The sequence below is a fragment of the Rutidosis leptorrhynchoides genome, chromosome 8, assembly GCF_046630445.1.
Source record: "Rutidosis leptorrhynchoides isolate AG116_Rl617_1_P2 chromosome 8, CSIRO_AGI_Rlap_v1, whole genome shotgun sequence".
Taxonomy (NCBI): Eukaryota; Viridiplantae; Streptophyta; class Magnoliopsida; order Asterales; family Asteraceae; genus Rutidosis; species Rutidosis leptorrhynchoides.
Genome location: NC_092340.1, coordinates 180312765 through 180330171, shown reverse-complemented (window position 1 = coordinate 180330171; position 17407 = coordinate 180312765). Strand labels below are relative to the sequence as shown.

General features: G+C 33.8%; 1 protein-coding gene across 1 annotated transcript; it reads left to right on the top strand.

Annotated features, from left to right (window-relative positions):
• The first annotated feature begins 8178 nt into the window (after positions 1–8178).
• LOC139862271 (protein RSI-1-like) lies at positions 8179–9136 on the top strand. The gene is made up of 3 exons (XM_071850847.1): positions 8179–8291; positions 8409–8433; positions 8699–9136. Exons 1-3 carry the CDS (start codon positions 8211–8213, stop codon positions 8878–8880), a joined length of 288 nt encoding a protein of 95 aa, XP_071706948.1. The 5' UTR covers positions 8179–8210; the 3' UTR covers positions 8881–9136.
• Positions 9137–17407: the final 8271 nt, after the last annotated feature.

Genomic DNA, 17407 nt, shown 5'->3' with positions numbered 1-17407 from the left:
TATATATATATATATATATATATATATATATATATATATATATATATATATATATATATATATATATACACACATGCATATACATGACTAAAAAAAGGAGGAAGGTTTTGTTTAATCTTTAAACCCTAGAGATTTGCTAAATGATTTGTTAGTATTTAAAAAAGGAAACAAGAATATACATGCTATATATATATATATATATATATATATATATATATATATATATATATATATATATATATATATATATATATATATATATATATATATATATATATACGGTTTACATATATATATATATGTACAAAAAAAATATTTTTACTATATATATACATATATATACGGTATATATATATAAAAAATAAAAATAAAAACTATATACATATACATATACACGATATATATACATATATATATTTAATACTTAAACCCTAATTAATCTAACCCTAATTTAATAAAACCCTAATATTACCTAAACCCTAAAACATTAAATTAAACCCTAATCATTACTTCACTAAACCCTAAACCTAATAATTCTATTAAACATTTATCACATAAACCCTAATCATTAAATACTACTTTAATTAATTAAACCTAATTAATTAATAAAAACCTAATACTACTTATACTACTATCTAACACTTATACACTTATATTATTACTAACACATATAATATACTACTACTTATATTATATTATACGATTACGATAGTCATTCACGATAACGTGCGATTACTCGAACGTCAACGCTACTTAAGGCCTAGGGTGATCCTTGGTACCACTATGGGACGCTTGTGGATTACGAATTCCAAACTTAGATTTTGATCAAGAAATCCTGGGCCAACCGGTAACAATTGGTAATTCTGGTGACTCGGCGGTGGAATAGATGTTTGGGTATGATGCACAATGTCAAACTCGACTATAGTAATCATACACTTAGTTATTTTCACACTTAATAGGTGGTAGACTTATTAAGGACAACTCACTAGTGTTCAACACTAACTTATTAAAAATGGAAACTTTCTAAAAATGGAAACTTACTAGGAATGGAAACTTAGTAAAACAAACTACATTTAAACACTTGCATACTTAAAGTTAAACTTGGGCAAAAACATTTAACTACTTTTAAATTGTCATTAGGTTGACTTTCTGCTCATGTTCATCCAAACTTTCTATTCCGAGGAATAACAACTCTCTCTCCTACTTACTAAGGTGAATTCATAGCCCTACTCTTTATTTCTAGCAAATTTATTTAACTTATTTGGGGTGAGACACATGCTACTTTTACTATTTACAATTTAGACACAAGTACCAACTGTTAAACTATGCTATACCCGGCTATGTCCGACTAAGTCCCTACAGTGATATTTTTAATTGCTCGTTAAATGCATTCTTAATTATTGGGGGTAGGCCTATCGGGAGTAACGTCCCCGATACCTTTGACCAAGTCATTATATTACTTAATAATGAAATTAAACCGACAAGTATAGACACAACTTGTCATTGGGGCAAACTTTGAACGTTTAGTCTAAATATCACGAATTGGCATAACTTTTTGATCCCTGCGAGATCAACTTTATAAACTAAATCTTGTGGTCTAAAATAACGGTCAAACATATTTGTTAAACCTATGAACTTCACTCAACCTTTTTGGTTGACACTTTAGCATGTTTGTCTCAGGTGTCGATTGATCAAGCTTATTTACTTACTGCTTATGTGATGCTACTTGGACTTAGAATCAAGATATATCGCATTTATTATTCTTCCATTTGAAACAATTACTTTATTGTAATTTCCATTATTGTAACGACATTTCATTTTTCGCTGCGTACTCAATAAAATTTGTTTTTATCATTTAGTATTGTTCTCGTAATTATAATATGTTGGTTTATTTGATATTAAGTCACATTTCACCCAGGCCCTAACTGGGGGTGTGATAGTGTTCCTGTATCTATTATTTCCGATCGAGACAGTCGATTCATATCGAGGTTTTGGCAATCCTTACAGGAAGCTTTGGGAACTAAGTTGGATATGAGCACCACTTATCATCCGCAGATGGATGGTCAGAGTGAAAGGACCATTCAAACGTTAGAAGACATGTTGTGAGCGTGTGTTATTAATTTTGGTAATGGGTGGGATAGATATTTGTCGTTGGCTGAATTTTCTTATAATAACAGCTCTCATGTAAGTATTAAAGCCGCACCGTTTAAAGCTCTGTATGGTAGAAAGTGTAAGTCTCCCATCTGTTGTAATGAGGTTGGGGATGCTCAACTCACAGGCCCAGAAATTATTCATGAGACTACCGAGAAGATCGTACAGATTAAAGAAAGATTGAGAACCGCCAAGAGTCGGCAAAAGAGTTATGCCGATAAGAGAAGGAAAGATATAGAATTTCAAGTTGGTGACCGTGTTATGTTGAAGGTATCACCTTGAAAAGGTGTGGTACATTTTGGAAAAAGGGAAAAGTTGAATCCTCGTTTTGTTGGACTGTTTGAGATTACAGAAAGAGTTGGACCCGGGGCTTATCGTTTGAAATTGCCACAAGAACTCAGTGCTATTCACGACTTTTTTCATGTATCGAATTTGAAGAAGTGTTTAACCGAGGCCGATGAGACCATTCCTCTTGAGGAGACCATTCCTATTGAGGAACCTGTTAAAATTATGGATCGAGAGGTTAAGACTCTTAAGCAGAGTAGAATTCCTATCGTTCGAGTTAGATGGAACGCCAGACGCGGTCCCGACTACACTTGGGAGCGTGAAGATCAGATGATGCAGAAGTAACCGCATTTGTTCCCAGATGATGAGTAAACCCCTGCACCTGCTTAAATTTCGGGACGAAATTTCCGTAACGGGAAGGTACTGTCACGACCCTACTTTTTCCGTTATCTTTTACCGTTTATTATTTAACGCCCGTTAATTGTTATTCGTGCCATGTCATTTCTATGACCTATATTATTATTTTTAATAATATATTAATTATTATGTGTTATGTGAATATTTGTATTCATATTTTAAGTTATACGTTTCTACGTGTCGTGGATTTCTATCCGGCGAATCTTTTTAGTTTTCAAACCAACGGTCAAGCTTTTGGGATTTTTAAGTCCAAATTATTTTAAATATGATATTTTAATGTCATATATTTATATATAGTGTTTATATATATTTTTCGTCGCGTATTTGTTATCTCTCTGAATTTTCAATCGCGTAGTAGCGTTTTCGCATTTCGGGCTTCGATCGGGCGTTCGGGCCACAAGGAGTTTATCATTAAACAAAATTGGGCCATAGGGCCCACCCCATGACACCCCCATTGGCCGAACCCCTTAGAGGGGGGGAGTGCTTTTTTTTTTGCCATTCCACTTTTCACATTTCACTTTTACAAAAATTCCCTAAACCTAATTCTTATATTTTTCACTCAAATTCTCCCTCTCCTCTCCCTTTGGCTATCGCCAACATCATAACCATCATCATCATCCTTCATTAAATTAAAGCTTGGATCCTCTAATCGTTTACACAACCGGATTGCTCTCTTCATCCTCTACACGCACATATCTTTTATTTCTCGATTAGGGTATAAACCCTAGCCCTAGATTTTTGAATTTTCATTTATTTTTCTGTATTTTTATGTTATTATGATAGTATTATGCTTGTATGTTGTTGTATTCTTGATTGTATGCGTAGAATCACTCGTTAATTCATGTTTTCGGTTTGATTGATTTGAGACAGCAGCTTGTTTGATCATTTCTGTAAATATTAACTAATGTAAATGTTAAATTAAAGTGTCTATATGGGTTCTTCTCATCAAGACATTAATTTTAGACTCCGGATTCATGTTATTTCGATTCCCGGAGCTCTAGATATGATTAAAATGGTGTTTTATTGATCAAAATATAAAAATGAATTGTTTCAGTTTTGGTCCGAATTTGTGACCATTTTTGGAGTTTTTATGGTGTACTAGTGTGTTAGGATTAATGATTGGATGAACTTTCATGTTCGGGTCATCGAAATTCGAGCCACGGATCACACGTTATGACTAAAACTTGTTTTTGAACGGATTAAAGCTCCAAGTTGATTAATGGCTGTTGGTCATAACTTGGTGGCTGTTCTTGGAGTGTTCTTGAGTGTACTAATGTGTCGGGTGGTTTGGTTAGGCGAATATATATAAGACTCGCCGAAAACCGACACCCGGGGCTCAAGTTATGACCCGATGAACTTTTAATTAAAACTTATGGTTATAAAATAAGACTTATGATATAAATAATGATTTTCATTATTAATAAATTACTTATGATATAAAAAGTAATTATTTTAATTTAAGACTTATGATATACATATTTATTATATCATTTATTAATTAATTATGATTTAATTAAACTTTTAATTAAACTTATGATTAATAATACTTTTATTATTCATGAAAAATACTTATGATAAGTATTAAACTTATGTTATGAGATTATTATAATAAGACTTATAATAAGGATTAATTAATTATTTAATTATTATAAGGCTTAGTTATTATTTAATTATAAATAAATTATTAAATACTTATGATTTAATGATTATAATTAGAAACTTATGATATGATTAATAATTCATTATTAATTAATAATATTTATATTTATAATATGATTAAAATTTATTATTAATTAATAATACTTATATTATGATTAATATTTAATTAATTAATTAAATAATTATGTTATACTAATTATATCGTTTAAACTTATGTTAACTTTAATAATTCATTTTAATTTAATTAAACTTATGATATGACATAATTATACATATATGACTTTAAATAACATTATAACTTATATTATTAATATAATTTACACTTTAAAATTTAATGTTGTCTATGTTTGACCAAGGTTGACTTTTGAGTTGACTTTCGTTTGACTTTGACTTTCAGTTGACTTTTGTTGACTTTCTAATTAAGGAAACTTTCCTAACTTATAAACTTTTCAAAAATAGCAACTTTCTAAATATGGAAACTTTCCAAAAATAGAAACTTTCCTAAAATAGAAACTTTCTTAAAATAGAAACTTTCCAAAAATGGAAACCTACTAAAAATAGAAAGTACGTGTCCTTACGCTATTCTGATCAAACCGAAGCATGTTGTATGTTGTTCTATGTTTACTTGCGACAAGTATTATAGTTATCATACTAAGACTTGACCTAAGTTAGTTATTTATATCGACCTGTTTTATTTATAGGTCAGCGTTGTGATCATACTTGATCACTTTACTTCGTTTGCTGTTCGCATTTTGTGTGGTTACTACTTTTGCTTTAAGGTGAGTTATAGTCCCGTTTTTATACTATTTAAAGTATATTTTTGGGATGTGATTACATGCATTTTATTTTACGTTTAGACACAAGTGGCAATTAAAGATAAATTATTCATTATGAGTTGAACAAAAATATTCTCTAGTCTGGTAACTGTAATCACTAGTTTCTACTGGTGAACGCGAATCCTATAGATAGATCTATCGGGCTTGACAGCCCCATTTCGAGCTAGTCGCGCTAGCAATTTATACTCGGAATGCGTTAGTACTTCGTATTTATTTGAAGATACACTTGTTCGGTGTATATATATTGTGTTTGGCAAGGGTAAATAAAGGGTTAAGTAGTTACCAGGTGGCTCATTGATAATGGAATAATGTTTTATGTTTTCTAACATTTTAAATCTTGTGGTCTAAAATTTTTACGTTTATTTAAACCTATAATTTACTCAACATTTTTTTTGACAGTTTACTCGCATGTTTTCACCGGTACTTGATTTGTTTGGTGCTTCCGCTGTGTTAGAAGTGTTTGCATGCATTTGGGCAGATTTTGTTAAACAATTTATGAAACATTAAACTTGCATTCTCTTTTTGGATTATTAAATTTGTGGGTGTTTGGTTGACAATGTTTATGTCAACTTTGGTTATTTAATATGTTGAGTTTGTTAAACTACATATTTTGGTAAATTTCCTTTTAACTTTTGAATAAAATAATGCAATGTTGTTTATTAAGTTCATTTAAAGTTCGATCAAGCTGTGGGACCAAGTGACGGAGCCGTTAAGTGTATTGACGGGGCCATCACACGTCAAATGGTACGTGGCAAAATCCTAGTGCCAAACACACCGGTGTGTGTAAGGTAACGACATACTGTGTGTGAAGAAGATAGGAATACATAGGCATAGCAGGCTAGGAGCTAGTGTAATTAATTTTTAAAGTTAAAAGGGAAATTTGGAATAGAAATAAACAAGAATGAGCGATGAGAGGTACTAAGTGTCAGTCAATCAGGCCTTGAACAGTAAAAATCGCAACTAGAAAAGAAGTAATCCAAAAAAATGGTGTCGTTGTAAAGGGCATTGTAGGGGTTAGCATATGCATACTAATAAATTCCGTTTTTACACCGGGAAGAAGGGTGATATGGAGGGCGCGGGTAAGAGGAAAGGTAAAGAAAAGAAAAAGAATGTAAAGGACGGGGAGCTTTGTTTGCATGATTCGAGTGACGAGGACGAGATCGAAGGGGCGGTTCAAGGGAGGTTAAAAGGTGATAAATTTTTCCAAGTGTTAAAGGGAAACGTATTGAAGTGGGGGCGGGAGAGGAATTTGTTGGTGTCGGCTTCTTTGACGAATTTAGAAATGGTGGTTTGAACTCGGATGAGATTGGGATCGAGTCTATTTTTTCGTTTAAGGCGAATGCGGAAGACGGCATCAACAATTCAAAAAGTGGTATTTGATTAGGTCTTTATTGTTTATGTGTTGTTTGGTTAGTTTTAGCTCCATTGTTTGTGGTTGTATTCTTTTTTGTTGTCTTGTTCACGTAAATGTTCGGTTTTAGTTAGCGTCTCGATTTTTGTGTTGGTTAAAGTTGTTTAATGTCTTCAAGCCTCTTTTGTGATCGATCCTTTGTATCTTTATTTTCTAGTCTCCTTTTTGAAGATTAGAATTATATATATAGTTTTTGTTTCTTTGCCAAAAAAAAAAAAAAAACATTAAAAATTGTATCTTCTTATGTAACAACTAGATATTATTTTTTCTTTTTCTGATTGGTGCAAATTTGAGTGGCGTGGAGTATTTGCCATTTTATCCTTTTCACGAGTTATTTTAAAAACTCTTTTAATATTATACTTTTTTTCTCTTTTATTTAAAAAAAAAAATTCTATTAAGTTTATTTAGTTTATTTTTAAATTGAAGTTTTTCCAAATTTTTTTTTACTGTTTCTTATTTTTATTTAATAGAGGGTTTGTGCCAATCCATAAATGAATATTTTTCGATTTTTTTATTTAATATAAAGCTTCAACAAATATGCGTTATAAGGTAAAGTAGTTATAAACCATTGAAACGGAGTTCAATGCAATGATGTTGGAGCTAATCGGTTCATTGTGTCCTACATCGAAAAGTGAAAGAAACAAATGTGTATATATAAGTTTATGGGAATCTTTCTCTATCACCGATTGATTTTAGAGTAATGTGAAACTCATGAGCTTATTTGTTGTACATGTTGGTGGATCTGAAAACGATCCTACAAATGGTATCAAAGTCTGGTTATAGCCCGGATGCGTGGACGGTGCAAAATGATAGCGGAGGTTCAAACCGAGATGACCGTGGACGTGACCGGGGAAGAGGTCGGGGGTCCGGGTGAGTCGAGATGGTATTGAACGCGTCTGTGGGAGTAGCGTGGAATGAACCGATTAAGGGGTGATTGTTGGAGTTAATCGGTTCATTGTGTCCCACATCGGAAAGTGAAAGAAACAAATGTGCATATATAAGTTTGTGAGAACATCCCTCTATCACCGATTGGTTTTGGAGTGATGTGAAACTCATTAACTTATATGTTGTACATGTGTCCCTGAAAACATGATTGAAATCATTTTTTTGGGTAAAGAATTTCCAAGACTACTCACGGTTCACATTTCTAATTTTTAATAATTGTAGACAATTAAAAAAGAATATTAAAATGAAATAGTAGGAAAAAAAAAAATCATTTTTCAGAAAATTCACATGAGATATGAGAGATAATTCATTCCCCTTTTCACGGCATAACCTCCGCCAGTTGGGCACCCACGTCATCATCACCGCTCTGATCTATTTCTGTCACACACACACACAAAAAAGTGTTAACACATACTCTGCTTACTATAAATAACTTGACCCCCGTTGCACTTCAACTCATCCTCATAATTCATTTCTTAGCTTAATTCTGTTATAGAAACAAGAAAATGGCACGAGGACCTTCATACACCGCTCTCGTTTTCGTTATGTCATTGCTTCTCATGATCGCATTTGCGGATGTAGCTCAGGTATCATTTTCAAATATAAGTTGGTTAATTAATTCTCACGTGTTTAATTTGAAGGGATGCCATTGTTTTCACGATATGATATCAGTTGCTAATACTTCTAATTTATATACATTTTAGGGATACAACAAGCTTCGTCCACAAGGTATGGTTATTTGTCAATTAACATTAGTTAAATTGTGCATTATCAAGTGGTTTTTTTGTTACACTGTAAAACAAGTAATTAAGCAGGTAAATGGTTAAAGTTAATAGAATACATCTTACATTTTTCTGTCACAACACCTAAGATATGTTGCTAGTAACGTTTGAACTCGGGACATCTTGTGAAGATATCAGGACTCGAACCACTAAACTACCATGAGATGTTACCATGTGTTAATGTAACGATCGACATTGTTTATTTTGTACAGACTGCAAACCAAAGTGTACGTATAGATGCTCGGCTACTTCGCACAAGAAGCCATGCATGTTTTTCTGTCAAAAGTGTTGTGCAAAATGCTTGTGCGTACCAGCAGGTGTTTATGGTAACAAACAGACGTGTGCTTGCTACAACAACTGGAAGACTCAGGAAGGCAAACCAAAGTGTCCTTGATTCCATATATATATCCAAAGTTTTAGAATCAAGGGCTTTATGGTTTTTTATACGGAATAAATTGAAGTGCATTGTTTTTTAAATATTTATCAAAATTACTATATATCTTTCTGAACCAGTATATCAACTAGTACATCAAAAGGTCGTTGTAGTAATTTGCTAAAATAAAATACATGTGTTGGATGAGAAGAAGCGCAGTTTTATTAATGTAATTACGGAAATTCATGATAAACGTATGGCTTTTTTATACTATTACTAGGAGTGGTAACGCGTCATCTTGAAGTCCTGTTTGAAGTTTTGATGAAACTTTGAAGTTAAAATAGTGGATGAATTGCCTTTCAAAAAAAAAAAAATTAGTGGATGAGTTGTTCGTTGTTCTGTTCTCATTAAGAAAAAAGTCCAAAGCAATTCCTTTATTTATAAATTGTATCTCTATCTAGCTTATTAAAAAAATATATATAAATATAAATTCAAAACAAATAGTAGAGTAATAAAAAAGCCCAAGTTAAAAAAATAAATAATACATAATTTGGCCGAAATTTTGAGGGCAAATGGTCCCAAAAGAAACTTGTTATCAAACTTGACAATTAAAGTAACCCCAATTGCGTAAGTTTAAAAAGGATTTCAATTTTTAATTTGCTACGAATTGAAAAAGTGTTAAATTAAGGTAATGATCGTCAAATTCGCTAACGATCGTTAGTTAAAAATACACGATTGGTCTCTAAAGTTTTTTAAAAAATTGCACCAAAAGTCCACTTCATCTGCTTCATAAGCAGCGATTAGCAACTTCATCATCACCATCAAATGAATCGATCGAATTAAGGACTAAAATCGATTCCTTTGCCTTCCATAAGCAGCGATTAGCTACTTCCATGAACGATTCGAGGCCAAAACATCATCTAAATCCAAAGTTAATTGATGAACACCCAAATCTTCTTACCTGCAAAATTGCACTGTTGGTCCTTTCCCTTATCTTCATTTACAAGATCTGAAACCAAATTGTTCATCTTTGTTAACGAGACTGTTACTAAGTAAATTTGTTCTTTTTAAGCAAATTTGTTCATAATTGTATCGATTCATTAAAATAATTTATGGAAGAAGTTGAATAGTATCATTCTTTAACGTATTCGTTTTAAACAAATTTCAATTTCAATTAAAGTAAATCATACGAAGTTGAATAGTATCGTTCTCAAAATAGTAACACCAACCACTTGAAAGCAAAATTGTTCTTTATTAAACACATTTCGTTTCACCCATTCTAAGCAACAGAGTTTCGAGTAACAGATTGATGTAACACACCTTCATCGGAAAACTTCGTCGCCGCCTATGGATCATGCGAACGGCAGGTCACCTTTTTGTTAAATTGAATAGTGTTTATTATTTGATTGACAACATCGAACATCATAATCATCCGTATATAAACTAATGCCCTAACAAATGCTAAAGGGCTCCCAACACATATAAAACATGAGTGTAACAACCCAACCCGTTATACAACTGAACACGCGAAAAAAAAAATTTATTCAGTAGAGTGCGCGGCGCGCAGTCCCTTGTGTGCGCGGGGCGCACAAGGCCTGGCAGCCCGCTGTCCAAAATATCTAATTTTCGTTTAAAGATCTCCCACTTCCCGACACTTTTAGACGAAACGTTTTTCACAACACATTATAATAAGTAAAACTAACACGTTTCAATAATAAAACAAGTTTTACGAAACCGGGCCCACATATGCCGAAATACGAGTGTCGTACAAAAATATAAGTTTCGACCAAATTAGTTTAAATTCAAAACGACACTAGAGCATTATGTTTGGGGGTTAAACTTCTGGTCAAACTTCAAAAATCTAAACTTCCAAAAAGCGTCTCCTATCAACACAAGCGGGATCACTAATCCAAACGAACGCCCTTACTCTTGTCAACGCCGGAGCCTATAAAAAGGTAAACAACGAGAGGGTAAGCAAAACGCTTAGTGAATGCAATAATTATACATATACATATATAACTCACTTACTTGCAAACACTTGCACCATTTCCGCATACATACTAGCAATATAATTAGCATACCATCATAAAGTATAACGCTAAAATCCCCGATAACACAAGCTAGTATAACAATAGCATATAACACAAGCAATATAATATGCTATACCACAATACACAAACATTGATGTTCACAACATCCATTAGTATTCAAATTCCAAGGCCAGCCCTACGAATGGTATCGTCAACATCGAACTTAAATCCCATCCGTCCCAATTAATGTGGTATCGTCAACATCGAACTTAAAACCCACACATATGAGGTATCGTCAACATCGAACTTTAAACCCTCATCGAATGTCACTACAATAGTGGTATGGCTTCGTCAACATCGAACTTTAAATCCATACATACGAGGTATCGTCAACACCGAACTTTAAACCCTCATCCAACAATAATAGTGGTATGACATCGTCAACATCGAACTTTAAATCCATACCCTACAAGCAAATAAATCATATACATACATATATAATTATTCCACTCACCTTAACGTTTCGGTGACGGTTTTATACTTCCGCAAGCTTCAAAGCAAAGTACCTATTACATTAAGTACTCAATCAATACACAAACTAGTTGGACTAAACACCAACAATACACTCTTGTGTATTTATTGACTTAAATGCATTAAATGACCCATTTATGCCAAAACCGTCCATTTAAGGTCAAGACCATCAATAACCACTAAAAACTAGTGATTGAAGTCCAACAACACTAACTAACACATAATTGCGGTATTTCATACCCATCTTTCCCAACTAGGTCAATCATTAACCATTTGACCATTTTAAGGTCAACACACCCATTTCGGGTCATCCACTAACCCAAATAACACCCATTTACTTAATATCTAGGCGTGCTAGTAATTAACTAACCAATTAAGACTCATAAACTCCAATTAACACTTTGAAACCCTAGGTTAGTTATTATTGAGTCCTCATGACTCAATCTTACCCAAGAACTCTCAAAATTGCCAATAATGGATTTTATGTTCATCACTAACCCAAACCCTAACCCTTAGACAAATTAAAATAAGGAAATCAAAGTTAAGACATACCACTACAATCAAAATGTAGCTAGTGGATAGATGAACAACTTTAATACATGCACTTTGGCCCGAAATCAACTTCTTCTTCCTTGATTTAAGCTTTCTCTCTCTCAAATGGGTTTCTCACTCTAGAACATTAATTTGGGAGAGATGATGTGGTTGGTGATAAGATTGAGTGTGTTTCAACCACCACCCAACTGGCCACTAAAGCCCCAAACTCGTTCTCAAGTGAAAAGACAACAATGCCCTTCATTTAACTTTAATTTAAAAAGCAGAAATCTGTGCACAGGAGCAGTGCGCGGCGCGCACACCTACTCATGTGTGGCGCGCACATGGTGTCTGAGCAGGTTCTGACTTCTGTTTAAATACACAATGCAGCCCACACTTTATGTACCCTATTTACACTCTGTACAATAATTATTCGGGTCTTACAACTCTCCCCCACTTGAATCGGAGCGCGTCCTACTGATCCAAGCCGCATGACAAGAGGTAAGGTAAACCAACACAAACTCTTCGGGCTCCCACATAAACTCGGAACCTTTACTACGACGCCATTGAACTTTATAAGTTCTCACCTCTTTATTCCTCAACCTTTTCACCTTTTCATTGAGTATAGCAATCGGCTCCTCAACATACTCTAACTTGTTGTTTAGCTCAATTTCGTCTAATGGCATCCATGAAGAATCATCCGCTAGACACTTATGGAGATGGGAAACATGAAATGTATTATGGATCCCCACAAGCTCTTCGGGTAATTCCAAACGATACGCAACTTCACCAACACGAGCTAAAATCTTAAATAGCCCAATAAACCGAGGAGCTAACTTTCCCCGTTTTTGAAAACAAATAATACCCTTCCATGGCGAAACCTTAAGCATCACCATGTCACCTTCTTGGAACTCAATCGGTCGCCTACGTTTATCGGCATACGACTTTTTTCTATCTTGAGCCACTTTCAAATGAGTCCGGATCATCTCAATCTTACTTTTCGTCTCTAAAACCAAATCGGTACTCCCGATTTCCCTTTGTCCCACTTCACCCCAACAAATCGGAGTTCGACACCTCCGCCCATAAAGCATCTCATAAGGTGGCATTCCATTACTAGTATGATAACTATTGTTGTACGAGAATTTCACCAAAGGCAAGTGCTCATCCCAACTACTACCAAAATCGATAATACACGCCCGTAACATATCCTCCAATGTTTAATTCTGTAACAACCCGAATTTTTCCGTTTACTATAGTTACTTGTCCGTTAAATATTTAACGGTGATTACTTAGACTTTGTGTATTTAACACTATTAAATGCATACTTGATCCTAGTGGATTACTTGAATTAATATGTTATATTAATTTATGAACTTATTTCGGATAGCGAAATAACTAGAAAACATTACGATTGAGTTAATCACCTAGAAAGCTTTTCAGTTTACGGAAGTCAGAAAAACGATAAAATAATTATTTTTAATAATTATTGACTTTATGAAAAACATATTTAATTTATTATATATTTAATGAATTAAACTTGGTGGGATGCGTTTTAACGACCGGTTAACGTTCCGGGAACCTGGTACGGTTAACGGCAACTAGAAACGAACCACACTTAGCGTACTAGCAAGCCAAAGCATAATGTAATTTAATTTTAATAATTATATTATATAATTATTATAATTTAAAAGAACTTTCAATTTATTATAATTTATATAGACTAAAAACGCGAGAAATTAACGTTTATCGATCCGGTTCACGTTTTCAGCTAACGACACTTAATGGGTACACTTAGGAAACTTGAATAGCAACATTTGTTAGCCTATAGACTCCTTTTGGACCCTCATGCCGAAATTCCACTCCACCCCATCATATTGGTCTTGTTTTTAGCCCATAGTTACTTGTTACTAGTGTTTTGGCCCTAATCTAATTAAGGAATTATTATATACTACAACTAGATAATCCCTAAACCTAAATACACACAATATCACGCAGCTTTTCTTCTCCCTCCCTCTCTTTTTCACGTTGACATCATCATCACCATAGCTACCATCAAACTAGATCAATTGCTTAAACCTTCAACACGAGAATTTAAATTCACATCGTTCTCTACGCATTGATTTAAACAATTTGATCTCTAGAGGTATAAAATCACTAACTCTAATCTTCTTAGATCTAATTTTGATCAATTACATAGTGTATTAATGTCTAGTGCTCAATTGATTGCGGTTAGAGTCGTTATTAGTCGTTAATTTGCTCGATTGTTGTCGTTTGATTAAATCATGAATTTGATTGCTATGAGTCTGATTATATGAGTTTACGTACTGATATTTTAATGTATCTAGATAGATAGATCTCGAAAAATTAATAAGTTTGGACTTTGATTTCGCATGATTTCGTTATCGTATGCTCAAGTTATGGTTAATCGAAGTTTCGTTAGGGTTTCACATGTAATCCGAATTTTCTGTGTTGTGTGCTTTATGATTTGGCTAATGAAAAGTATACCAATGTGATCCTTGCAAAAAACCATGCATGTTAGAATTAAGATTTACATTAAATGCTTTCGTAATGATTCCGATATGTTAGAACGAAGATTCGTATTGTTAAGTGAGCTGAAACTGATTTTAATGTTAAACAAGAATAGCTAGAGTGAGTTAGGAGTTGATTGAGACTTGGATCTTCTGGAATATGTTAGTTTATATGTTACTTGACATATTTCATTTGTATGTGAACTTGCAAAAACGTGAATGTCATGAGATATAAGCTCGTCTAAGTGATATGTCTGTTTGATGAACAAAACTGGAAGGTCTATAAAGATTGATTAAACTGTATGAACTGGCTAAAGAGATGTCTTTGATTATTTTACCACTAATATTTTGGAATGTTTTGAGATGACTCCAATTGTCCGTTCATCAAAATCTATTTTCTATATTTTCTGAGAAATATTTCAAAACTGGTGCGCGTGCTGAAACTATTTAGTAAACCATAATTAGACCCCTTCTGACTTCTGACTTTTATATATCGTATGAGGCTTTGGCCGGACCTTTTGGAATAGATTTTAAATGTAGTTATGATTTGGAGCTGTTCATAATTTAATGATTTGTGTGCTATGAGCTATAGTTGAATCTTTCTACGATGTACGTTTTTCGAAGGCATGCTTTAAACTGCGAATGTGCAATTTGCTTAACTATGACTTGTAAAGTGATATTTGACCTAGGTTTGACATGTTGACCATGTTTGCATGACCTAATGAGATGTTTGACTTTAGTTGACCACTTGACCGAGTTGACTTTTGGTTTAACTTTGGTTGACTTTTGTTGACTTGCTTGGATTAGTTGACTTTTACTTGTTTGTTGAGTCAGTCTGAGCACTAGGACTTTGCGTACACTATGGGTTGGCATAGTTTAACCTATAAGTGTATACTTAAGATGATTTACTTGTTTAGGTTGCATTGTGCAGTCGTGATTGTTCGACTACAGTACAATTTGCTAAGATATTTCAGTGCTTTTGCTAAGGTGAGTATACAGTCCCTTTTTCATCAACATTTTTGGGATGAGATACATGCTGTTTTTGAAACTATTTCTTAAATTGTTTTTACAATGATATTACATATTAGGCACGAGTAACTTACCAAGAATATACATATGAGTTCAGATCAAAAATCTCTTAGATTGATTATATTAGTTACTTTGTAAGCTCGACTTATAGGGACGGTACCGTTAGGTTTGACAAACCTCGCCTAAAACATAACAGGCGTCTATTCTGTTGTTACTCGTACACTTGATCGGTGTAGTGCAATGATAGGGTAAACTAAAGACGTGTGCTCAGCTCATGCAAAGGTTAAAGCTTTATAATCAAGTGCTCATGATAAGTGTATATTATTACGAAGCTTTTCAGAAATCTCGTGGCCTAACTTACGATGAATGTTACTTAAACATGATGTTTAAAAAATTGAAACTAGACATGTTAATGTCTACAAACAGATGAAGCGAAAAGAACTTTTTGATGTCACTCACAGTTGAAACTTGACATCTTACAAACAGTTTATTACTTACCATTTGCTATATGCAAACTTTTGAGATTAAACCTTAGCGGTTTATTCAGATAAATGATTTTGAGAAATGATTTTCGAAAAACGATTTATGGAAACTATTTTATGAACATACGAGAACTATTTACTCAAACCTGTAGATTCACTCAACTTTATGTTGATCAGTTTTGCATGTTTTATCTCAGTTATTAGTTGTTTCCGCTGTAGAACATTGCTGTTATGTAGAAGTCAAGCCAAGCATTGGGACCAGAGTTAATACGTCGTTAGTGGATTCTGACGGGGTATTACATTTGGTATCAGAGCTTTAGCTATAGGGAACTAGGATACATTAGTGTGTCTAACCGTAGGGCACATTAGTAGGTCTAGTCTATAGCCGTGTACTTATAATGACTGTTAAACACCATGCTTGCACTGTTTGCTCTACTATGCTACATGTAGGGCTACATATTATATATCACATGCATATACGCATCTATACCCATAATGATATGGACTTGGACTAGATATATGATATCACGAATCACATACGTACACACGACGCGACACTTAAGAGAATTAAGTTGACTACGCTATCTTGAACTTATGGAGTGATGTCGAATGGATATGTGAGATAGCGTAATGTAATGACCGGGATTACATTACGGTAACTCATATAGAAGTTTCGACATTGCAAAATCAGGAATGGGGAGCGAGTCAAATAGGTTACTTGGATAAGCACCGTTTAGAACATGAACCGTATAATCTCAAATATGAGTGGAAATTTACACTGTGCTCATTAATTGCTAATAAACCACTAAGAAGCATATAATCACGTCACAACTCGTCACTACAAAGACACTGCCTGGAACATACTCGTCACCTCATGCCACTACTCCTTACTACACATCATTACTAACTACTACTCGACGCCGCCTCTCACTGCTAGACACGACTGATCGCTACTTTCTCACTGCTTGTCATTACTAGTTACTACTTAATGCTACTCGTTGCTACTTAAGACTGTTGAGTAGTACTCATCACTACCAGCACATCTACGATTTGCTACTAGCCACTATGAATCACAGCTCATTTCTGATATATCCTTAAAGGATGAAGTCCATGTAACAGGCCACACAAACCGTAATAGATATTGTCTACTTGATTTCCGACTTACCAATCATTTCGCCACCCGCAATTTCACGAATTTGCTTTCCAATACTAGTTTACCGGAAGTGGTATTCACACCTTCCCTCATGAAGGGTATTCTGTTCTTCTCCCCCACCAACGTGGGACAAGTCCGATAATTCACCCTTCTATCAACATCAACTTCAAAGAATGTAACGACCCAACTTCGTTTTACCAAAAACACGCCTTAAAATTTTTTTTGAACCTGTACATCTGGACGGCGTTTAGATTCCTGGACGGC

What these genes read in the sequence shown, in the direction of transcription:
- LOC139862271 (XM_071850847.1), top strand. Translation starts at nt 8,211, where the DNA reads ATGGCACGAGGACCTTCATACACCGCTCTCGTTTTCGTTATGTCATTG. An exon ending in CATTTGCGGATGTAGCTCAG is followed by an intron (nt 8,292 to 8,408) that starts GTATCATTTTCA and finishes TATACATTTTAG; the next exon opens with GGATACAACAAGCTTCGTCC. An exon ending in CAACAAGCTTCGTCCACAAG is followed by an intron (nt 8,434 to 8,698) that starts GTATGGTTATTT and finishes TATTTTGTACAG; the next exon opens with ACTGCAAACCAAAGTGTACG.